We start from the raw sequence: 20,283 nt of genomic DNA, 5'->3' as shown, positions 1-20,283 counted from the left end.
TTTATATTGTTATAACGTTATATTGTTGAAACAAATTTGATGAGTTCACATACTTAATTTAATATTTTCGCTTACCAAACGGAAGGATAGATTAACAACTTTTTTGTTGTTGCCTGCATCTCATTGTGCATGTAGCTGATCGTTAAGTTCTAAATCATTTAACAGATCTCTTTAACTGTAATTTATAACAGTATATTAATGTTATTTGCTCAAAAATAATAATTGTTAGACCACCTTTCTAAATAACTTTATCTTAAAATGTAAGGCAGATTTACATTATAATACTAATAAGAAAACAGCAATTCTCTTAGTTTTAAACTCTTGAATTAAAAGCGTAATAATAGCAGTACAGGAAAATAACTTTAAGTTAGGGATTCAAAAATATTTAAAGAAAAGCATGACTTTTATTAATTTTATGCTGACTACAACCAAAACAATAAGGAGACGAATGAGGAAAAACTGGATCACACCACGTGATTTTCTGGCCAATAAAAATGCACCGACAACAATGGAAAACTGCGACACCATCATTAGAATTTTATATATAGCAAGATTTAGATTATTATTATTTAGTTATTATGCTATTATTATTACTATTATAAGTCTATTATTATTACTTTTATGCTATTATTATTACTATTATAATGTCTATTATTATTACTATTATAAGTTATTTAGATCAGGTATTTAGTAATATCAGAAACTTAATTTTATCAGGTATTAAGTATTATTAGAATTTAGGTATTAAAAGGTATTTGGTACTATCGGGAATTTAGTATTATTATGTATTTTCGATAATCAGAGTCCCGCAGTGGACTGATCGTTAAGACACGGTTCCCAGCAGATCACCGAAGTCAAGCATCACTGGCTACGGTCAGTGCGAGGGTGGGTGACCACTTGGATCAGTCTGCGCAGGGACCGAGGGTTCGATAAAAGTAATAATAATAGACTAATAGACTCGACTTCGCGCGCAGGTCGTCAGGCTGCCGAAGCGGGGTTGCCATCCCCTCCGCAGAGGATCAAAATTGTGATGGCATGTCTTCGGATCATCCTCCGGGATGTTTCCCAGACCGTCGCCAATAGCCCATTGTGCAGCTTAAGGGCGACGCAAATTATCAATAACAACAACAACAACAACAATAATAATCAGAAATTTACTACTATCAGCTATTTAGTATTATCAGAAAGAATAATTTTTGAGGTATTTAGCTTATAAATTTAAAACTTTATTAAAAGCATTTTGCCTTTTTTATTAAAATATATTTTCAATAATCAATATTCAAAATTTTAACTTATTCCTCTTTAGTTCGGTTCCTGAAATACATTTGGTTAATGAATAATCCGCTTTGGATTAAATTGAAATTGTTACGAAACATCTCTCATTTTGCATCACTTAAAAATTGAACAAATATGATGAAATCCTCTGAAGGGATTTCGTAAACAATGCAACCCTCCTGAAACAGAAAAATCTTAATCACCAGGATCCTCAATGCAATGATTTCATAAATTGATCACTGACTAATTTCACAACTTCATCATTGAATTTTTCCCTGAACTTGTTTCATAAATCCATCAATAAGATCGCCGGAACTCATTGCATAAATTCATCAATACAATTTTCTTTGAAACAAATATTGCAAGTTTTAAGGACATCATTTAAGATAACTGTCTTAAAAGCCTGAAATACTACTACTTAATACCTAGCCCCGAATTACTATTTTACAATATTATATATACATATAATCTTATTTAACGATCTACTTCACATGTGAAGTACGCACACAAGGAGAACAGTAACACAAGGTGAACGGTAATTTTTCGCGAAATTGGATCTAAGTTCTGGAGATAATTATGAATGTTTACATTTTCTAGAACTTAAATAGGGGAATGTGACAAGAATCTATTTAAATATATAAACTAATATAAATCTGATATCAGTCACTAACCTCGAATTTTTTTTTGTGGTAGATAAGCGCATCTATCTTAGGATCCACCAAACACACGTCCCACTATGCTATCTCAGCAGCGCTATCATCGGTTCTTGAGTTTGATGTTAATGTATACACCTATCACAACACGCAGGATATATATACTTGTAATCATTAGGTGTTGATCTATATTTCCAAAGGTGTTGCTTTTGGATATGCCTTCACCTCTACTGGACATAGCTTGTGGCAAATTCGATACCACGCCCAAATGCATTAATTTACCCTATTTGAGATTTCATTCAATGGAAATGACTTATTTAGCTATTCAGTAAATTAGCTTGATTTATCTCTCGTAAGCAGCTTACATTATAAGCTGATGTTGATGCCTTCAATGAAAATGAAATAGAGACTTATAGAGCAACGTTTTGTATGGGATTTCTGCGAGTGAAACAAAACTGTGCCTCATAGAAGGGACGCCCACTAAATAGCGTTTGATGTTTACTTATGTCTATGAATCACAATCTCAATATTAGTCTTTGTAGTCTATATAAAAATCTCAATCAGTGAAGTATAATAATTGCTTATGCGCATTTGTGAAAGTTGGTAGTTTCGTCATCTGAATGTTAAGAGCAATCTCGATGTTTTTAAATGTGCTTATGGTGTTATCAACAGGACTTAAACAGGAGTTTTGTAATTTTGTTTGCTTGTAAGTGTGACTAGTATTGTAAATTAAATGTCAAGTGCAATTTTGGTGTATAAAAATGTGACTATTGATTTGTTCTTAACAAAGTTTTGATTCTAATCTAGGTGTTAAGTGTAATTTTGATGTTTTATGAATGTTATAGTGTTTTCAACTAAATCTTCAGTGTAATTTTGATTTGTGTAACCGTGATTAGTGCTGTCAACTAACTCTTAAGTATAATTTTCATGTTTGTAAATGGGATTATAGTGTTTCCAAATAAATGTTAAGTGTAATTTTTGTATTTGTAAATGTCGCTAGTGTTGCCAACTAAACATAAAGTAATTTTGGTGTTTGTAAATTTGACTATGGTCTTTTGAACTAAATGTTTAGTGTAGTGTAATTTTTTTAACAGTTTCGTTTTAGATTTTATGCGCACGACGTAGCAGTAAAAATCAATTTTGCTATATACAGTTCTCTTTTAAGTAAAAAAAAAGAGCAACTACAGTAGCTAAAGATCTGTCAGCAATGTAAAGCTGTAAACGCTTACCAAGAAATCTGAAAATAACTAAATGCTAAACAGAACTCAAAATTATTTTTTCTATTGTTAATATTCAAGTAACCAATGTAATGTGCATTCTGAACTAATGTGAACCAGACTACCATTGCACGTGAGGCTGGTAAAACGGGTTGGTAAACAGTATATAGAATGTATCACTTGATACTTGACGGGGACGTAGATAAACGCCAAGTTTCAACAGCCAATCAGGATCAAGATATCCACACTATGTCACTTGCAGGTATCTCATTATATAACGAATGATGGGTCTGCAAATAGTATAAGAAATTTCGTTGAATAACTAAGTAAATAACTTACTCCGATAAACCTCCTTTTCTATAATCTTCTGTATTATGAATGTTCCGTTTCTTGGATCTTCTTTTTCTTCGAGAGTTTTAGCTAGAGCTTCAGCATAAAGAATGACAGAATCGTACAAATAAGCAGCAAATTCAGTGATATGCTGAAATATTATTAAAATTGAATTATAATTTACTTATGGAAATTGATATTTCGAAAATTCATATTTACTTATGGAAATTCATATTCATATTATAAAAATTCATATTCAAAATAGAGTAATTTTTTTGCAATAGAGTCCTATTACAAGAAAATAAGTTAAAATTATTTGAATGATTTAGCTGTGTTTGTTATTAAGATATATGGGTTAATAAAAAATATTTAAAGCTATTATTCGACGTATAGGATTGAAGACCTTGAAAAAGGTCTTCGTACCGAACGGGAAAAAAACTTAATTATCGAAATTTGACATTTAATTTTGTATATTTTTTTACAGAATCATTTCTTGTATTATTTATACTCAAATTTATATTAACTCCTACGTCACCATACCCTCCAACTTATGAGGATTTTAAAAATAATTCTTTCTAGTGGTAGCGAACCAAAGTAGAAATTTTTAAAGCAAATGGATCTCTCATAAAACTTTTATCAGAACTTAAGAATCTAGCCATATGGCCTGCACTTTTATAAGTAATAGTGAAAAAGTTACGCTAAAATTAATTTTTTTTTTAAATATTAAGACATTAATTTTGCTACCGTCTGAAAAGAAGATTTCTGAAACTACGGAAATTCCGTAGCAGTTGGAGGGTATGCGTCACATACCCTAGTTTCAGATACCCTAATTTAAATTATTTTCAACAAAACTTTAATCGATGTTTTTGAAAAATTTATATACTTTAAATTTTATATTCCTTAAAAAAAAAAAGTCTTCTTTCTCGTGATTTTTGAATATGATATTCTCCCAAATTGAAGAGAAGAAAATACTAAACTCTTAATTAACTCTTTTTTAAATATATATATATANCGGTTTTTTTTATTTCGCGCACATTTCTTATCATTTTGAAAAAAAGATAAGACAGAAAGACTAGAAAGATGAGAAAAAAGATTACAAGACGGAAAAATATTGCTCGCTAAAACCGGGTATTGCTCGTTAAAAGCGACTTCTGTTCCATAGACTTAACATTGATCCAACCAAATATTTTAGTTTCCCTCGGTAAATCCGAGTTCTCGTTAAATCCGAGCTCGTTATAAGCGAGTTCGACTGTATATATTATGAATTATCTTCTTTTTCACAGTAAAAAGTACTGGCATCCTGGGTGTATCATCCACAAAAATCATTTTACCCTAAAATTCATGACTACCTTAAAATTGTATGACGTAATTTTTACAGTAATAAATTACAGTAATTCTTCAGGGAATTTTCCTGTAATTATTACTGTAGTTATATCAGATTTTTTACTCAGAAAAATTTTACCGTTATTTGATCAAGAATTTTCGACAGTGTGGAGAATGCGTTATCTTTGAGATATGTAACTCCAAAGAGAGAACATTCTCATGCGCCATCAATACCCTTTGCTGTCCGACTCCCTTACTGTGTGGTGAAATTTGCTTATTTTGCAAAATCACCTGCTAAAGTTGTGACCACTAGTTTTATTACGCACTGCATAAAAAGGGAAATTTTTAAATAAGTATGTGGATTTACATAAAATGTAATAATGTTGTAACAACTAATGGCATTATTCTACGATTATGATATGGTGATAAGGTAATGATATTAACATTCGATTTCTTATATCATGGTCAAGCGATTACCTTGATACTAATTTTGAAATTCTTCGTTATAATAATATTCTCGACCACAATTTCTTGACACATGGTTAACAACTAACCTTACTATTTATAGATCATCTGTTTGTTTTAAAGTTTTTTTAGCGCAATTTGATGATGATGATGAGATTAATACCTTTTGTTTAAAAGGCATTTAAAACAAATATAATCGAATTTTTTTTTTTAGAAATGTACTAGCATTTAAATAAGGATACTATTATTTCCTCACTACATAGGAAATATAAACAGATAGTAATAGTATTATTACGCATAATAGTATTATTATATAATAAGTATTACCTTTTATGTTGTTTCCCAGTAATCATCACAATTCCTTGCCATTTTATAAACGAATTGTTTCTTCAAAAGTCTCATTTTAATGAAAAAAAATTTCATCTTATAAACATATTGTTGCTTCTTATAGAAAAATACGATTTTCATTTAGATCGTATCATTTCGTTAACGAACTTTTTATTCGAAAGCACAAATAAATGACAACTTGATATCGTATAAATATATAACTATTTAATATTATTAGCATTAATGAATAGTGTTTTCTTTTGAATAATATAAGCCTTTTGTTGCTCATTAAATATAGATAAGACACATTATAAAAAAGATAAACAGATATTGATTTATAATTACTTTTGAAGCTTCTTTCTATGTACACCCTGCTAGCTCAGATAAAAGTAGTACGCAGATTTGAAAAATAATTGCATTTGTACAACAGTTAGCACTTAAAGCAATTATGCAAAAACTCAATTATACTTAGGAAAAAAAACTGTTCTTATCAGAATTCTTGCAAGGATGAATGCGGAAGCATTTTGATGCCAAAGCGAATCAAGGTATTGTAAGACTGAAACCTGACAGTTTAAAATGTAACTGTCAAACTTATCTTGTTTACGAATGGTAAATAAAAGAATGGCATTGAACTTGTAAACGTGACCCATTTACTTACTTTCGAATGTGGGAGATTGTTTGAAAACAACTTAAAAGACACACGCGCCCTTCAAAATTACAATTTATAACTTTCCCTTCAAAATTATTTCACATAACAAAATTACGTGCATGGCTCAAAATTAAAAAAGCGTATTACCCCAGGGCTCGAAGAAAGTCAGAAATTTTACCCGTCCCCGAGGACGGCTTGTCCAACAATGTACCCGTCCTCCTTTGAAACTAACCCGTAGATTCTAAATAAATAAAAATATAATTTTCTCTTATTTATTACAAACATTTATATAGATTGCACAATGAATTAGTAGTTACTAGGATTACAAATACTAGGTTACTAATAGTAAAACCTAGTATTTCTTCTATGAAATGATTAATTTCTTTTATGAAATAATTAATTTCTTTTATGAAATAATTTAAATGACGAAGGTCAAGTTATCTGGAATGTCAATTTATCCGAGGGTACTTCGTTTTTTAAATGAAACATATATGACGTTAGACAGTTCCACAATCAAGTCAATGATTTACAGAGGTTTCTGCACAGAAATATGAAAGGGGTTTTCCATTTAGGTGGATGTTCATAATTGCGTTTAACGCTTCTTGTTTAAGACCAGTACGTAATGTGTTTTTTTGTAAGCTCATTGCTGAAAAGCCTCTTTCAATCACTGCAGTACTCCAAGACAGAGAAAACATCAATTCCAAAGAGCGCAGTATGTTGCTGTATTTCTAGATTAGAGGGTCATTTTAGAAGTGAGGCGCTAGACTCTTGTAAGATAACAAAAATTGAAAATGTATCACGAATATTAACGGGAAAATGGCCGTCCGCGCGGACGTCGGATTCGAGAAATTTGTTGTCCGCAAGGAATTTTTGACGGCCGAGAACTGGCGGACGGGTGGTTTTTCGAGCCCTGGATTACCCTGAATAACTTTTAATCTAATGTTTGGACTTTGAGTACTAGTACTCAATCTGAATATTTCAAAGGGGTAACTTCAAACGTGCTTATTAATTAGTGTAAGTGATATTCCAAGTTACGAAATCAGACAGAGAAACGTACTTTCTCTGAATAAACATACCTTTTTTTTTTACATGGATTCGGAATTCTGAATCAAAAAGTATAGGAGGCAGCCATAATCTGGGAAATATGGACCCTATAGTTTGGTCAAGAGTGCTTTCCAAAATTCGAACACCCTTGTTTAGATTTTATTTTCTGCTTATTTCACCATATCTCGAGAACTTTTTAAGTGAATTGAATATTTTTTGCAAACATTTGTAAAATTCGTTTATCCAAAGATTCGTTTATCCATGCAAAAAATAATTAAATAGTAATTTTTTATTTATTATTAGTCGAATAAATGATGAATTGTAAGGTATACAATTTTTTGCATAATTTTGATTAACATAATTTTCTATCCGGAAATATAAAATTTCAGCGAAATTTATTGAGTTGCTCGCGAGAAATAATTTTAAAAAAGTCGTATTTTAAAAATTTCATTTCTTAGGAACTATTCAACCACCTCCGCTTTTTACCATGTAAAATTATATTTTTTAAAATGATATAAAAAATTGTATACCTTACAATTCAACATTTTTTCGACTAATCTGAAATAAAATAATATAAAATGATAAATATTTACTAAAAGTTATTTTTTTCATGGTTTTATCTTCAAAAAAACCAATTCTATAATTGTGTGCAAAAATGTTTCAATACACTTTAAATGTTACCGAGATATGACAAAGTACGCAAAGAGTAAAATTAATTGAGTAGATCAAACTAATGGGACTATATACTTTATAGGCGACCTATTCTATTTATATTTGGATATAAAAATATAATTGTTAACATTATTTTTAAATTTAAGACACCATTTACTATGAGTAGGACGAGTTACTATGAGTTATAGAACTTTTTAAGCTTTTAAAGCTAATTTCGTTTTTTAAAAAAAGGCATCATGTTAATCCTTAAAAAATGACATTTAACCTGTAAATGTAACCTATTTTACTAACTTTTGGAGATAAGTGATTAGTTGAGGACAAAGGAGGGCGTCTCAAATTTAAAATTTCAGGTTCACTCTTTGAAATTATGATGTCATTTACCATGAGTAGGACTAGTTACAATGAATAATGGAGAATTTTTATTCATTGTAACTAGTATAATAGAGATTTTAGAGGTAATAGATAATCGAGATTTCTTAGTCTTTAAGGAATTTTTTTTTTTAAAAATAAGGCCTAGTGTTAATGTTTGAAAAATTTCATTGAACCTGTAAATGTTCTTATTAGTTTGGTTATAAGAGATTAAATAGAGATATAAGGCTCCTCAAACTTAAAATTCTCTGTCAAAAATTATTACATAATCTCCTATGAGTAGGATCAGGTACAATAATTAATAGAGCTTTTTAAGCTTTCATCGCATCTTTTTTTTTAAAAAAAATAAATCATGTTAGGAGGACGTGCATCTCCTGGATGAACGTTAAGACGCGTGGGGATTATGGAATGAAATTCCTCAATACGCTGCTAAAAATGTTATACTTTTCATTGAAAATATAGAACTTTTCGGTTTTAGACAATGCTTAACTATTTTAAGATTTTTAAAATTCTTTTTTACAATAAAATTTAATAAAACATGATAATATTTACCTCCATGATAATTAGCATATAAATAATTATATAATGCTTAATGTGATTGGGATAATGTAGATATTAATGTATATAGTAATACTTATTTAAATGTTGTTTTCTCCTCGGAGATAGTAGTTACATACAGAAATTATATGTTCCTTAGAAAAATATTGGGCACAAATCGTTAGTTCCAAAGGTTCTCCATTTCTCAAGCAAAACTTCCCTTCGAGGAGTTTTTTAATTTCTATTTTGCCGAGTTCAGGAAAAAAAATTGTTTACTTTACAAATATAATTGCAAATGTCTTTGAAGATATAATTATAACCCACTCTACTAGATTTTGAATAGGNTTAGTCTTTAAGGAATTTTTTTTTAAAAAATAAGGCCTCATGTTAATGTTTGAAAAATTTCATTGAACCTGTAAATGTTTTTATTAGTTTGGTTATAAGAGATTAAATAGAGATATAAGGCTCCTCAAACTTAAAATTCTCTGTCAAAAATTATTACATAATCTCCTATGAGTAGGATCAGGTACAATTAATAATAGAGCTTTTTAAGCTTTCATCGCATCTTTTCTTTTTTAAAAAAAAAATTATGTTGGGAGGACGTGCATCTCCTGAATGAACTATTTGAAAATTTTTAACATTCCTTTTCACAATAAAATTTAATAAAACATGATAATATTTACCACCATGATTATTAGCATATAAATAATTATATTATGCTTAGTGTGATTGTGCTAATGCAGACATTAATGTATATAGTTATATTTATTTAAATGCTGTTTTCTCCTCGGAGAAAGTAGTTACAGAAAGAAAGTATACAGAAATTATATGTTCCTTAGAAAGGGTTCTCCATTTCTCAAGCAAAACTTCCTTTCGAGGAGTTTTTTAATTTCTGTTTTGCAGATTCCAGGGAAAAAAAACTGTTTACTTTACAAATATAAATCCAAATGTCTTTGAAGATATAAATATAACCCACTCTACTAGATTTTGAATAGGAGAGATTGTTTGAGAACAAACGAAGCCTCTTACGAACTAGTATGTGTCATATTTTTCTCTTTAAAATCGTGATATCATTTATTAGGAATTAGACTAGGTTAATTACTAATTAATATAACTAAGTTACTAATTAATATATTTCTTCTTTGCTTTTGTAGTCATTTCTTTTAAAAAGAGCTTCATGTCAACCCCTTAAAATTGGTTTTGAACTTTTAAACTTGAACCATTCTACTCACTTTTGGATATGGGAGATTGTTTGGAAACTTAAAAGGCTCTTCAAAATTATAATTCCTAACTTTCTCTTCAAAATCATGATATCCTTTATCATGAGGAGGACTAGGTACAATGACTAAAAGAGATTTTGCAGCTTTCATAGCCATTTCTTTTAAATAAGGCCTCATGTCAACCCCTAAAATCGAAAAAAAAAACATGCATATATTAAAAACTCTTTGGAGACCTAAACATTAAAAAATAAACATATTTGTTTAGAAAAAAATAAAACTCATGAAAATCTATTTAAGAAATATAATAAAATTTCGAATAAGAGCATAAAGTTCTTTATATTCCACTTCATAGTTTAAGGTGATTATCAACGTCATTATAATTTGTGTTTAAGCTTCTGTTACTTTTATTTTGAATACACAAGACTTCAAAGTTTGAAACCTACGGAAAACTAAATGGAGAGAACCATCAATTAAAATGAGCAAATTTAATAAATTACTTAAATTTTACTAATTGTTTGTCTGCTTAGTAAAATTTAACTAGTAAATTAAAATTCAGCTTTTGAAGCAGATACTTTTCCCGTGTTCACAAAATTTTTTTATTTTTATTTATTTCCTTTGAAAGCAGTTGCATTTTTAAATGTTTTTTTCGAAGGACTTGTGTATGTGTATGTGTTTCGAAGGACTCGAATATGTGGAAAGAAGTGGAAAATACGAAAACAGACTAATTGCGGTAGTGCATATACATAGTGAAAACAATTACTTTACAGTTAGCTAGCATTATATGCTAGCAATATTTCGCTTTGTATAGCGTAAAGAATATTATCTATCTTCTGAAATTTTATTTCGACTGATGTCAAACATACGATGATGGACGATAGAACTTTCGCCATCATGTGTTTACCCATCATGTTCCGCCATCAAGTTGTTTCAAACATCGTCGATACCTCTTGTCTACAACGGGCGTATATATGCGTTTCGCTAAGCCGGCGCGTCAACTGCCCTGACGTATACGTACGCCTTTCCGGAACAGTGATTGCGCAATGCACTCGTCACGCGCTGCCATCAGTTAAACTACTCCCACAGCTTTGGAGTGCAATAAAATGACCTTGGGTGTGTTTTCAAAGAATTTCAGATAACAAAGGGCGGGGCAATTAAGGGAAGTTTCTGGTAAGTAAATCACAGATATCCAATTATTGCTTATGTTTCTTTTTTTTTCTTCCGTAGTACACGTTTTTTTACTTTGCGTTCTCTTTCGTTTTTGTCTCCGTGTGTAATAAAAGTTTTTATTCTTTGTACTATTATGTTTGAGAGTGAAATAGATGACTATTTTCCTTCGTCTTCTGGGTTAAAAACTTCGGAATACGTCATTATTTTTCTACATTCTATTCTCTACAACATTTTTATTTATAATTATACTGCAACATTTTAATTCTTGTAAACTTTTTTACTAAAAAAAAGTAAACAGTTCTTCGATGGAAAAGCGTGCCTCTTCTTTAATACACACCAAAACTGAACTCGCCTATGTGATTATTTTGGAGATTAGTTCGGTTGTAAGAGATTAAATACAGATCTAAGGCTCCTCAAACTTTAAATTCTCTCTTAAAAACTGTTATATAATTTACTATGAGTAGGACTAGGTGCAATTAATAATAGAGCCTTTTAAACCGGTGGCAATGAGGAGAGGGGGATGAATCTGAAAATTTTCCTCGGCAATCAACGGATTTACAAAACGTAATTTTAAATTTTTCGCTTAATTTGAATCTCTGTTTTGCTAATCTAAATAATAATCTCTGCTAGCAAACTAATTGATATAAATCTCTATTTTGCTAATTGAAATCATTTATTGAGTCTGGTTGGTAGAGCTTTACGTACATATCCAAGAAATCATGGGTTTTGATTCTCACTGGCTAATGACTCCCTGTGTACAGCATGGTAAATGGTGCACATTATACCTGTCCGAGTCACAAAGTCCTTTAAGTTTTCAGAACAAATTAATACCTCTGGGTGCACTGGGTCGCAGATCGATCATGCTCTGGTTCAGGCCAAAATTACGATTTACGGAATGACAAATTATATGTGAATGTGTTCTTGCAAAAGTGGCTGTGACGTACTTTTAAGAATGAGGACGTAATTTTGGTCATTGATTGCGCCTTTGAAAAGCAAGAAACGCACCCTCTACCTTAAAAACTCGCTTGATCTTCAAGCAGGCTTGCTGATAATGGCAAGTGGCATAAGTAACAACAACATCTTGCAGGAAAATGTATTAAATATACTTTATGAATATTATTTTGCAGTTGTAGAAGATGATACATTTCCTTTTCCAAAATTCTTGTGAAATTAATGCCAGTGAAAAATGTTTAGTTGAATAATATTTTGACACTCATAAAATTGAAAATAAATTATTTGACAGAAGAAGTATTGACATTAACCTTACTTACGCCAAAAGTACTGATACGATTCAGCGACAGAATATTGTTCTAGATGAATATATACAATCACATAATCTTTAATATCAAGCAATTTCATTTGTAATTTTGTCAGCAGTTCTATGAGGTACGTTAATCTTCCAAAAAATACATAAACTGCAACAAAAAGAATTTTTTGTTATTGAATGTATAAATTCCAGTAAATATATCTTAGACAATAACGTTTTGTTTTCAGTGCTTAACGTAGACAAAACATTGAACGAAACGTTTAATTAAACGTCAAATTCCCCTAAGTACCCTATAGATTGCCTAGTTGAGTATGTATCATATTTCCTTAAATATTAAATTTTAAAATATAAACAAATCCATATTTACTTAAATAATAAAATACTTTTTTTTAAGGAAAAATAAATTATTTTTAGATACTTTTTAACACCAATTGTTCGATTGAGGATAAAAAAAATCAGTTAAAAAAAACAGTAAGAAATGGAAACGAGTGGTTTGCTGAGTTTAGGAGAAAGGGCATGAATTTTTGCCAAGTTTCAAATTTTGTTGCAAATTTCGTCAAGAGATAGCATCAATGACTGAAAAAAACTACGCTTTCCACTGCATGTAGCACCCTGTCAACTGAAATATTCGTGCATGCCTCGATTTAATTTTTCTCCAAATTACGCCAAATTTTTCTGCAATTGATGATTAGTTTGAAATTCAAAGATGTTTTTAAAAGACAACGCCATCTCTTAACGAATTGATAATATTGGTTTTAAAATTTGACGAGAAACATTTTTCGTTTTCGAAGCAAAACATAGCAAACCACACGTTTCCATCCTTTTTATAATAATTTTTTAAATTGTCTGTAATTTTTGGTACACAAGATAACAGAGTTTTGTACATTCACCTTCAATAAGGAAAGTGTTTAAATTATGACTTATATGTGTTATTTTATTCTGTAAAATTTCCTTATCACTCCTTATCAAACTGAAAAAAAATGTAGGTTCTCTTCAATGAAAAAATTGCTTAAATTATGATTTATAAATACTTTGCATGCTTTAAAATTTCATTATGAGCTCTCAATAAAGCTATAAAATGTGAAAGACTCAATTAAGTTTAAGTTAAACTTTAGATACATAGCAAATAAATTTCTAAAATGGTTCATAATTATTAGATCATAAATATAAAATTATTTTATATAGAGGAGCGTCGGGTAGCCCCGCTCACTTAAAGAGTATTGCTTATATTTATGTATAATATTGAGTAATAATCAATATTTTTGTATGTTTTTATTGTTTTATCATCTAATTAAATAATGCAAAAAGAATAAACCAAAAAAAGAGTAGTTTAACTTAAAAAAATAGAAATTTAAAAAAACATGTTTTTCAGCTCTTTTCAAAATGTGTCGGGTAACCCCGCCCAGTTACAAAAATTACGTTTTTTGACTGTTTTTTCAGGTGTGAATGAAAATTACCAATGTATTGATAATAGGTAAACCTATTTTATAATTTTTATCACGAAATTATCTTATTTATTACATATTTATATAATTTTAGTGAATTTTATTATTTAATAACAACAATATTTGTTGTTAAAAATGCATATAACATTCAAATTTGAAACAATAAAATTAATACAATAAATTAATACAATAAAATAAAATTAATAAAACAATAAAAATTTGCAACCGTACATTTATCGACGAAATAAAATTGGTCGTTGATACCCGACATTCATGTGAGCGGGGCTACACGAAATCCAATTTCTTTGTAAATTTGTAATTTCTCGAACAATTTTTCACATATAGACTTCTTTCTTTGCGCAAATTAAACTTAAGACTACATACTTTAATGCTGTAGGTATAGAAAAAATTATTTTTTTAGTTTTAAAATGAAGTTTAATCGAAACATTCAACCAATTTTTCTTAATTTCATGACTACTGTATTCAACATATTTTCAAAACTATTGTTTACCTTGTTAACAGCTGCATAAATACTTGACACTCTGAAAATAATCTTTTTTAATATAATAATTAATGTCCAATGGCCCATTGACTTGAAAAAATATTCTATACATATGAAATTGACAGTGGGCGGGGGTACCCGACTCTCCCCTAAACCATAAAAATCATAAATCAAAAAATCATAAACATAAAATTATTTCAGATATGTTCAGGCATGAAGTCCCTTTAATATAGAAATTTCCTTCTTTTGTTTACCTCTTGTTGTCTTATAGGTTTCTTCCACGACCTTGGAAAAATTATCTGTACAGCAAGGTTTTTTGTCTTCACAGCATACATGAAGATTAGGGATGTATTTGATGCCTTTGTGATTGATGGTGAAATTCGGATAACTAGATACTTGTTTTTCTAGACTTTGAGCAACTGTCATGTAAGGGTTGTTTTCTTCAGATAATATAGAAAACTTACGCCAACGGTAATATTTGAGCAAAGCTAAAATGGAACGCACTACCTAGAGGAAAAATAATTAAAATGAAATTATACAAAATTTAATGCTTTATACATCGTAAATTATTAGTCATAATGCAATGTTTTTTTTTAATGTTAATATAACCGGGATAGTCTGGTTGGTACGGAGTTCCATGGTCCATGTTCAAGATGTCGTGAGTTCGATTTCCGCAGGCCGAAGACTGCCTGTGTACAAAATGGTGACAATTACCCTCTAAATTTGTCGGGATCACAAATTCGTCCAAATTCCAATAACAAATCAATACTTCTGAGGGTACAGGATCGAAGATTGATCGTGCTCTGTTCAGGTCAAAATTAAGATCTGTGGATGGATGATGTGCAAATGTGTCTTCCCTGTAAAACGGACTGAAACGTATGTGTGTGGCAGAAGTCGAATTTTTAGAGATAGTTGGCGAGACGGGAAAACAAGAAGAAGCGCACCTCTCTACCTTAAAATAGGCTTCTCATTATTGACAGGTGGCATAAGACAACGACAGCACATTTTAATAAAAACAAGTTGGGAAAATACAGGGTGCTTTGCAATAACTATTGTTTTATGCAGATTTTTACTACTTTTAGAAACTATTAAAATTCGTAAGACTTGTTAAAAACTGTAAAAAAAATATTATTTTTATTTGCACATGCGTAGGAGTTTCAACCACTTTCTGCATTTTAAATTTTTACGAGTCATGAAAAAAAGATTTTAAGAAAAATAAACGGGTTACTGGTGCAGTTTTACTTTGCACCATTTTAATAATTCCTCATTGTTAACTTAGATAATTTTCCTTCAAATGAACCGAAATTTTATATGAAGTGTCACTGCAAATTAAAGTTCCCTGTGATATTTTAGTTCAAGCTTACATTTTTAACTAACTTGAAAATTGTACTGGTAAAAGTTTTGAATAATAATTTTTTCTACTGAAATGTCATGATCAGTTTTCATAAATATATCTCTACAGTTGAAAATTATTGCTTATTAATAAATCGTTACAGCTATTTGTGATTTTATTTGATTGAAAAAAAAACATTAATTTCTATTTTTTTGGATTCAAGCTGTGAAAGGAGCAATATAAATGGTAAGCCACATTTTCAAACTGTCGAGAAGAGCGTATATCAGGAAAGAGTACCAGATTATTTTCATGATATATTTCCATAAAACCATGTTAATATTATTTAGTCACCCTCAAAACTTTTATTTTAAGTGCAATTTAGAGGTTGCTGTTTTTATATAATATATACTACTGTTGACTATGTATTATTAATAAAGACGTATTATAGCATGGATGGACAAACTACGTTCCTTCCTTTTATTTATGTGTGAACAAGTGTTTTCATCTACGAATCTCAGAAAAAATCATTTCAGAAGTAGAATAACAGACAAACATTTACCCTTGTTCCCTAAAATAAGTACATCTCACTTGGAACCTTAATATGAGGAACTTTTAAAAATGAAACCGCAATTTCATTCATCTCATTCAATATTTGCATTGAAAATTGCAAGTAGTATTTTTATTTTTATTTTAGATGCTTTTATTTAGCCTACCAATTTTTTCTTCTTCGATTTTTGGTCCTCGACCAGAAAAGTTTGCCCATCCCTGTATTATAGAAAGTAAAAACAGAATATTACTATTGTCAATGAAGTATTATTCTCAGAATTATGTATGTTAATCGGTAAATGCATGCTCTCCATTATGTCATCTTTAAAAGATTCCATAAGCCTCCACATTAATTATTTTACTACTCACAGCGATTGAGGAAAACTTTCGTTCGATAAAAATAAGCATGGCAAGAGGAATAAAAAAAACAAGCAATCTTTGTTTACTAAATTCTTATTTTTTCCCTTTTTAGTGCCCTTTATTTGTCTTATCAGTTATTTTGGAGAGTTTTGTTTATATCTAATGGCTGAGCCACGGAGGCTCAGTAAATAGAGAGTTCGCTTTCCAATGAAGTGAACCCAGATTCGAATTTCAGCGGTGGCGATAGTTGATACGGATTCTGCTCACGGCTCGCACCGACCACAGTGCTGACGAGAAATATCTTTAGTGGTAAGTGGATCAAGGGTTAGAGCCCTTTAGCCGTCGGGCTGATAGTAGGAGATTTTAGTGGTTTCTCCTCCGTGTAACACAAATGCGTGTTTGTTTCATTGAAATGGCTAGTTTGTTTCATCGGCACAAGCTAGTTTATTCCAATGCTTGATCCAGGCCTTACTTTGTCTTCTGGGTTGGTTTCAAAATTTTAAAACTACGGAGTTGAGCATTGATTGTTGAAAACTCAGAACTCAGTTGGCTGTACAACGCTGGTTATAAAATAAAGTAAAATAAGACTATGAATACCGGTTATCCAGTATTTTACTATATTTCTGATTGAGTATTTACATTTTCAACGACAAAATATTTGTCAAATAGGAATTTTAATATGCCCTGGGTATGTATAAGCAATATAATTTTGAGCTCTAGTACATGTTATTAACTTGAAAATTCCCTCAATGTGTAAATTGTCTGTCTGAAAATTATTACTCTTTTCAATAGTATTGTTTATTAATACACTGGCTCCAATCCTTTAAATTTTGTCAGTTCATTTCCCATGCAAGCTCTCCTTGGTTTAAACATGATATATTAAAAAAATATTTCAATGTTGTTTCAATATTATACGATAGTTTTAATTTTTTTCCCTTTTAGTTTTCTAAAACACATAACATAGTTAACATTTAAAATACTTAATACTGATACAGAAATCTATCATATTCTAAGGCTCTATAATATTCCTTAAAGCCGCAGTTAGTTTCATTTAATCCCAATTCGCAAGTCTTAGGAAACGGTCAGCATCTAGAGGTGACCGAACATAAGTCTAAGTATTAAGGTATTAAGGAACTTTGAAGCAGCTTATGCCGACAGCTCTAGAAATAGGTTAATTTAGACACGGATCGTAGGAAACTGATTATTTGGATAAAAGGGAGGCTTATGAGCTGCTATGCTTAGAGTTTTGGATGTAAGGAAATTAAATACTCTCATATTTAAAAGGAAGAAAATTGTTTACGATTTTAAAATTCTTTAAAACATGAAACTTCAGTGTCATATTACTAATATTATGGTTTTAAGTATAAGCAGTTTAAATACAATATCAGCAATAATTTGGTTCAGTGATGGATTTTAATGAATAAATATTTAAATGTTGACATTAATTTCAAACAATATTTTAATATATAGTTTCAATAATAAGTAGATAAAATTAAATGAAGAAGTTTTGCTTGTGTCTTGCGAATACTTATGACTACTTTTTTGGAAGGGGGAATACTGAAACAAAATCATAACTTAACTAACTTTTAGTAATAATTTTTTGTATTCATTAGATGTCTTGTTAAGTTTTGTCGGCCAGTTGAGCTAGTATTAACTTGTTGAGTTTTTAAATCCTTCGACTCGTTCCGGAATTTGATCACGTATACTTGAACATGCAACTCTTGCTGTATGGTCCATGATATCATAGATGAGATGATACTTTCTCCAGGAGCCCTTGATTGCATGAATTGCAATTTATTACTTTCGTATTGCACCTTGTATTAGTACAAAGACGCACTTCGCACGCATATTGTCGGAGTATACGGTTTCAGCACGTCTGAACAGATTAATGAAGTTTATTATTTTTAGTTAAAAAAAAAGAACTTGACCAAAAACATTCTTACGCACACTTGAAGGTTTTTTGAGAGAACTTGATCACATATAGAACGTGACCACATGAACGTGACCACAGCATGATCACGTGATTCTTTCTTCATGATCCATGGTATCATAAATGAGACGATCCTTTCTGACTAGAACAGCCGTTGATTACGCGGATCTTAATTTAGTACTTTCGTATGACAACTTGTTTTAGTACTCTTATTCTCGGAAGCTTAGTATGCATATTGTCGGAGTATACGGATTTTGTCCGTATAGTCTAGGGAAACACTTCTTTCGTTGGTTTAGTTCTGGTTAATGAAGTATATTATTTTTAGTAGTCATATAGGAGTACGTCATAAAATTGTCAAAATAGCCGTGGTCTAAGAATCTGATAACTAAGCTTAATTATTTGATATGACCTAGATTTATAGTCCATTAGTACACAATTTCTGAATTTTGCAGGCATATTAACATTTATACTTTTTGCTACAGCAGTACGCAGCTTGAGAATTTGGACTAATTTTAATGATTTTCACCGGTTCAGATGTACACTAGATATAATAATAATGAACATAGATATATTTTTATATCCCAATAATAATTTTAAAAAATATAGCCTCACATTAGAAATTTTTCCCTTATACTTTGAATTTCGCTATTTCGTACTAAATACTATTTATCCGTAAAAAGTAATCATAATTTCAGAGTGACTTTTCCAGGCATTTATATGCATAAGGAGAATATATGAATTATTTGAATAGTATATTAGAAAATACTTACTCCCTTATCTGATGGATTTGTTCTAGCAAAGGTTTTGTAAAAATTCTTGTCAAATATTCTGGATTCAGAGCATTTCTAGAAATAGAAAAAAATTAACTAATTTAAATTAAATATTAAAATAAATTTAATATTCTAAAAGAACAATAAAGTTACGCGTGAAAATTACAACAAAATTACAACAACATGAGCACTAATAATGTAAAGTTTTACTAATGATATATACATTTTAGTTAATAAATAGAGAGGGATTTAAACAATATTTTAGTTTGATATTTTAATAATCGTTTCCAGTACACAGAATAAAATTATTTTAAATCATATAAAAAGAAAAAAACTTTTTTGTGCAATACACAAAAAATCCCAATTATTTTTCAAAATCAAAAACTCCTTCTAACTAGATATTTGTAGCAAAAATTTCTTATATAATACGAAATTGTATTCTTCAAAAAGTAAACTCGGAACAGGAGTATGCTCGGAACCGGAAATTTATGTAAATTGCACAGATAAAATAACATGCTTAGCTAATTAATCTTTCAATCGATAAACCTAACTGATTGTCTGAATTTAAATCAAAGTATGATAATTGACTTTTGACCTTAAATGTCTGCAAATACGTGTTCTGAAAAAATAATATATATATATATATATATATATATATATTAATATTACATAACACATCTAAAATAAAAATAGTTTTATTAATTTTTATAGATTTAAATAATTTAATTATAATTTGATTTAAATTATATCCTCTTTTTTCAATAAATATTTATTAATGATGCTAACTTTATCTGCTTTTCGCCGCTTTAAAAATATTTAATAATGGTGCAACCTTCCTCGCTTTTTAGTTCCCTTCAAAACACTTATTTTTGGTGCAACCTT

At 29.8% G+C, this 20,283-nt stretch overlaps 1 protein-coding gene across 1 annotated transcript in view; it reads right to left on the bottom strand.

The window, feature by feature from the left end:
* The window catches only part of LOC107446988 (receptor-type guanylate cyclase Gyc76C), a 213,709-nt gene that overhangs the window by 56,009 nt on the left and 137,417 nt on the right, over nucleotides 1-20,283 (bottom strand). Inside the window, exons 2-6 of the mRNA XM_043041318.2 lie at nucleotides 19,402-19,476; nucleotides 14,717-14,969; nucleotides 12,520-12,663; nucleotides 10,094-10,266; nucleotides 3,485-3,626 (exon numbers count right to left, since the gene is read on the bottom strand). Of these exons, the coding sequence (XP_042897252.1) occupies nucleotides 3,485-3,626; nucleotides 10,094-10,266; nucleotides 12,520-12,663; nucleotides 14,717-14,969; nucleotides 19,402-19,476 (787 nt within the window). The remainder of the gene's footprint in view (nucleotides 1-3,484; nucleotides 3,627-10,093; nucleotides 10,267-12,519; nucleotides 12,664-14,716; nucleotides 14,970-19,401; nucleotides 19,477-20,283) is intronic.

The sequence above is a fragment of the Parasteatoda tepidariorum genome, chromosome 1 (assembly GCF_043381705.1).
Source record: "Parasteatoda tepidariorum isolate YZ-2023 chromosome 1, CAS_Ptep_4.0, whole genome shotgun sequence".
NCBI lineage: Eukaryota > Metazoa > Arthropoda > Arachnida > Araneae > Theridiidae > Parasteatoda > Parasteatoda tepidariorum.
The sequence above is the reverse complement of the archived record's forward strand: the minus strand, read 5'-3'. Positions and strand labels throughout refer to the sequence as shown.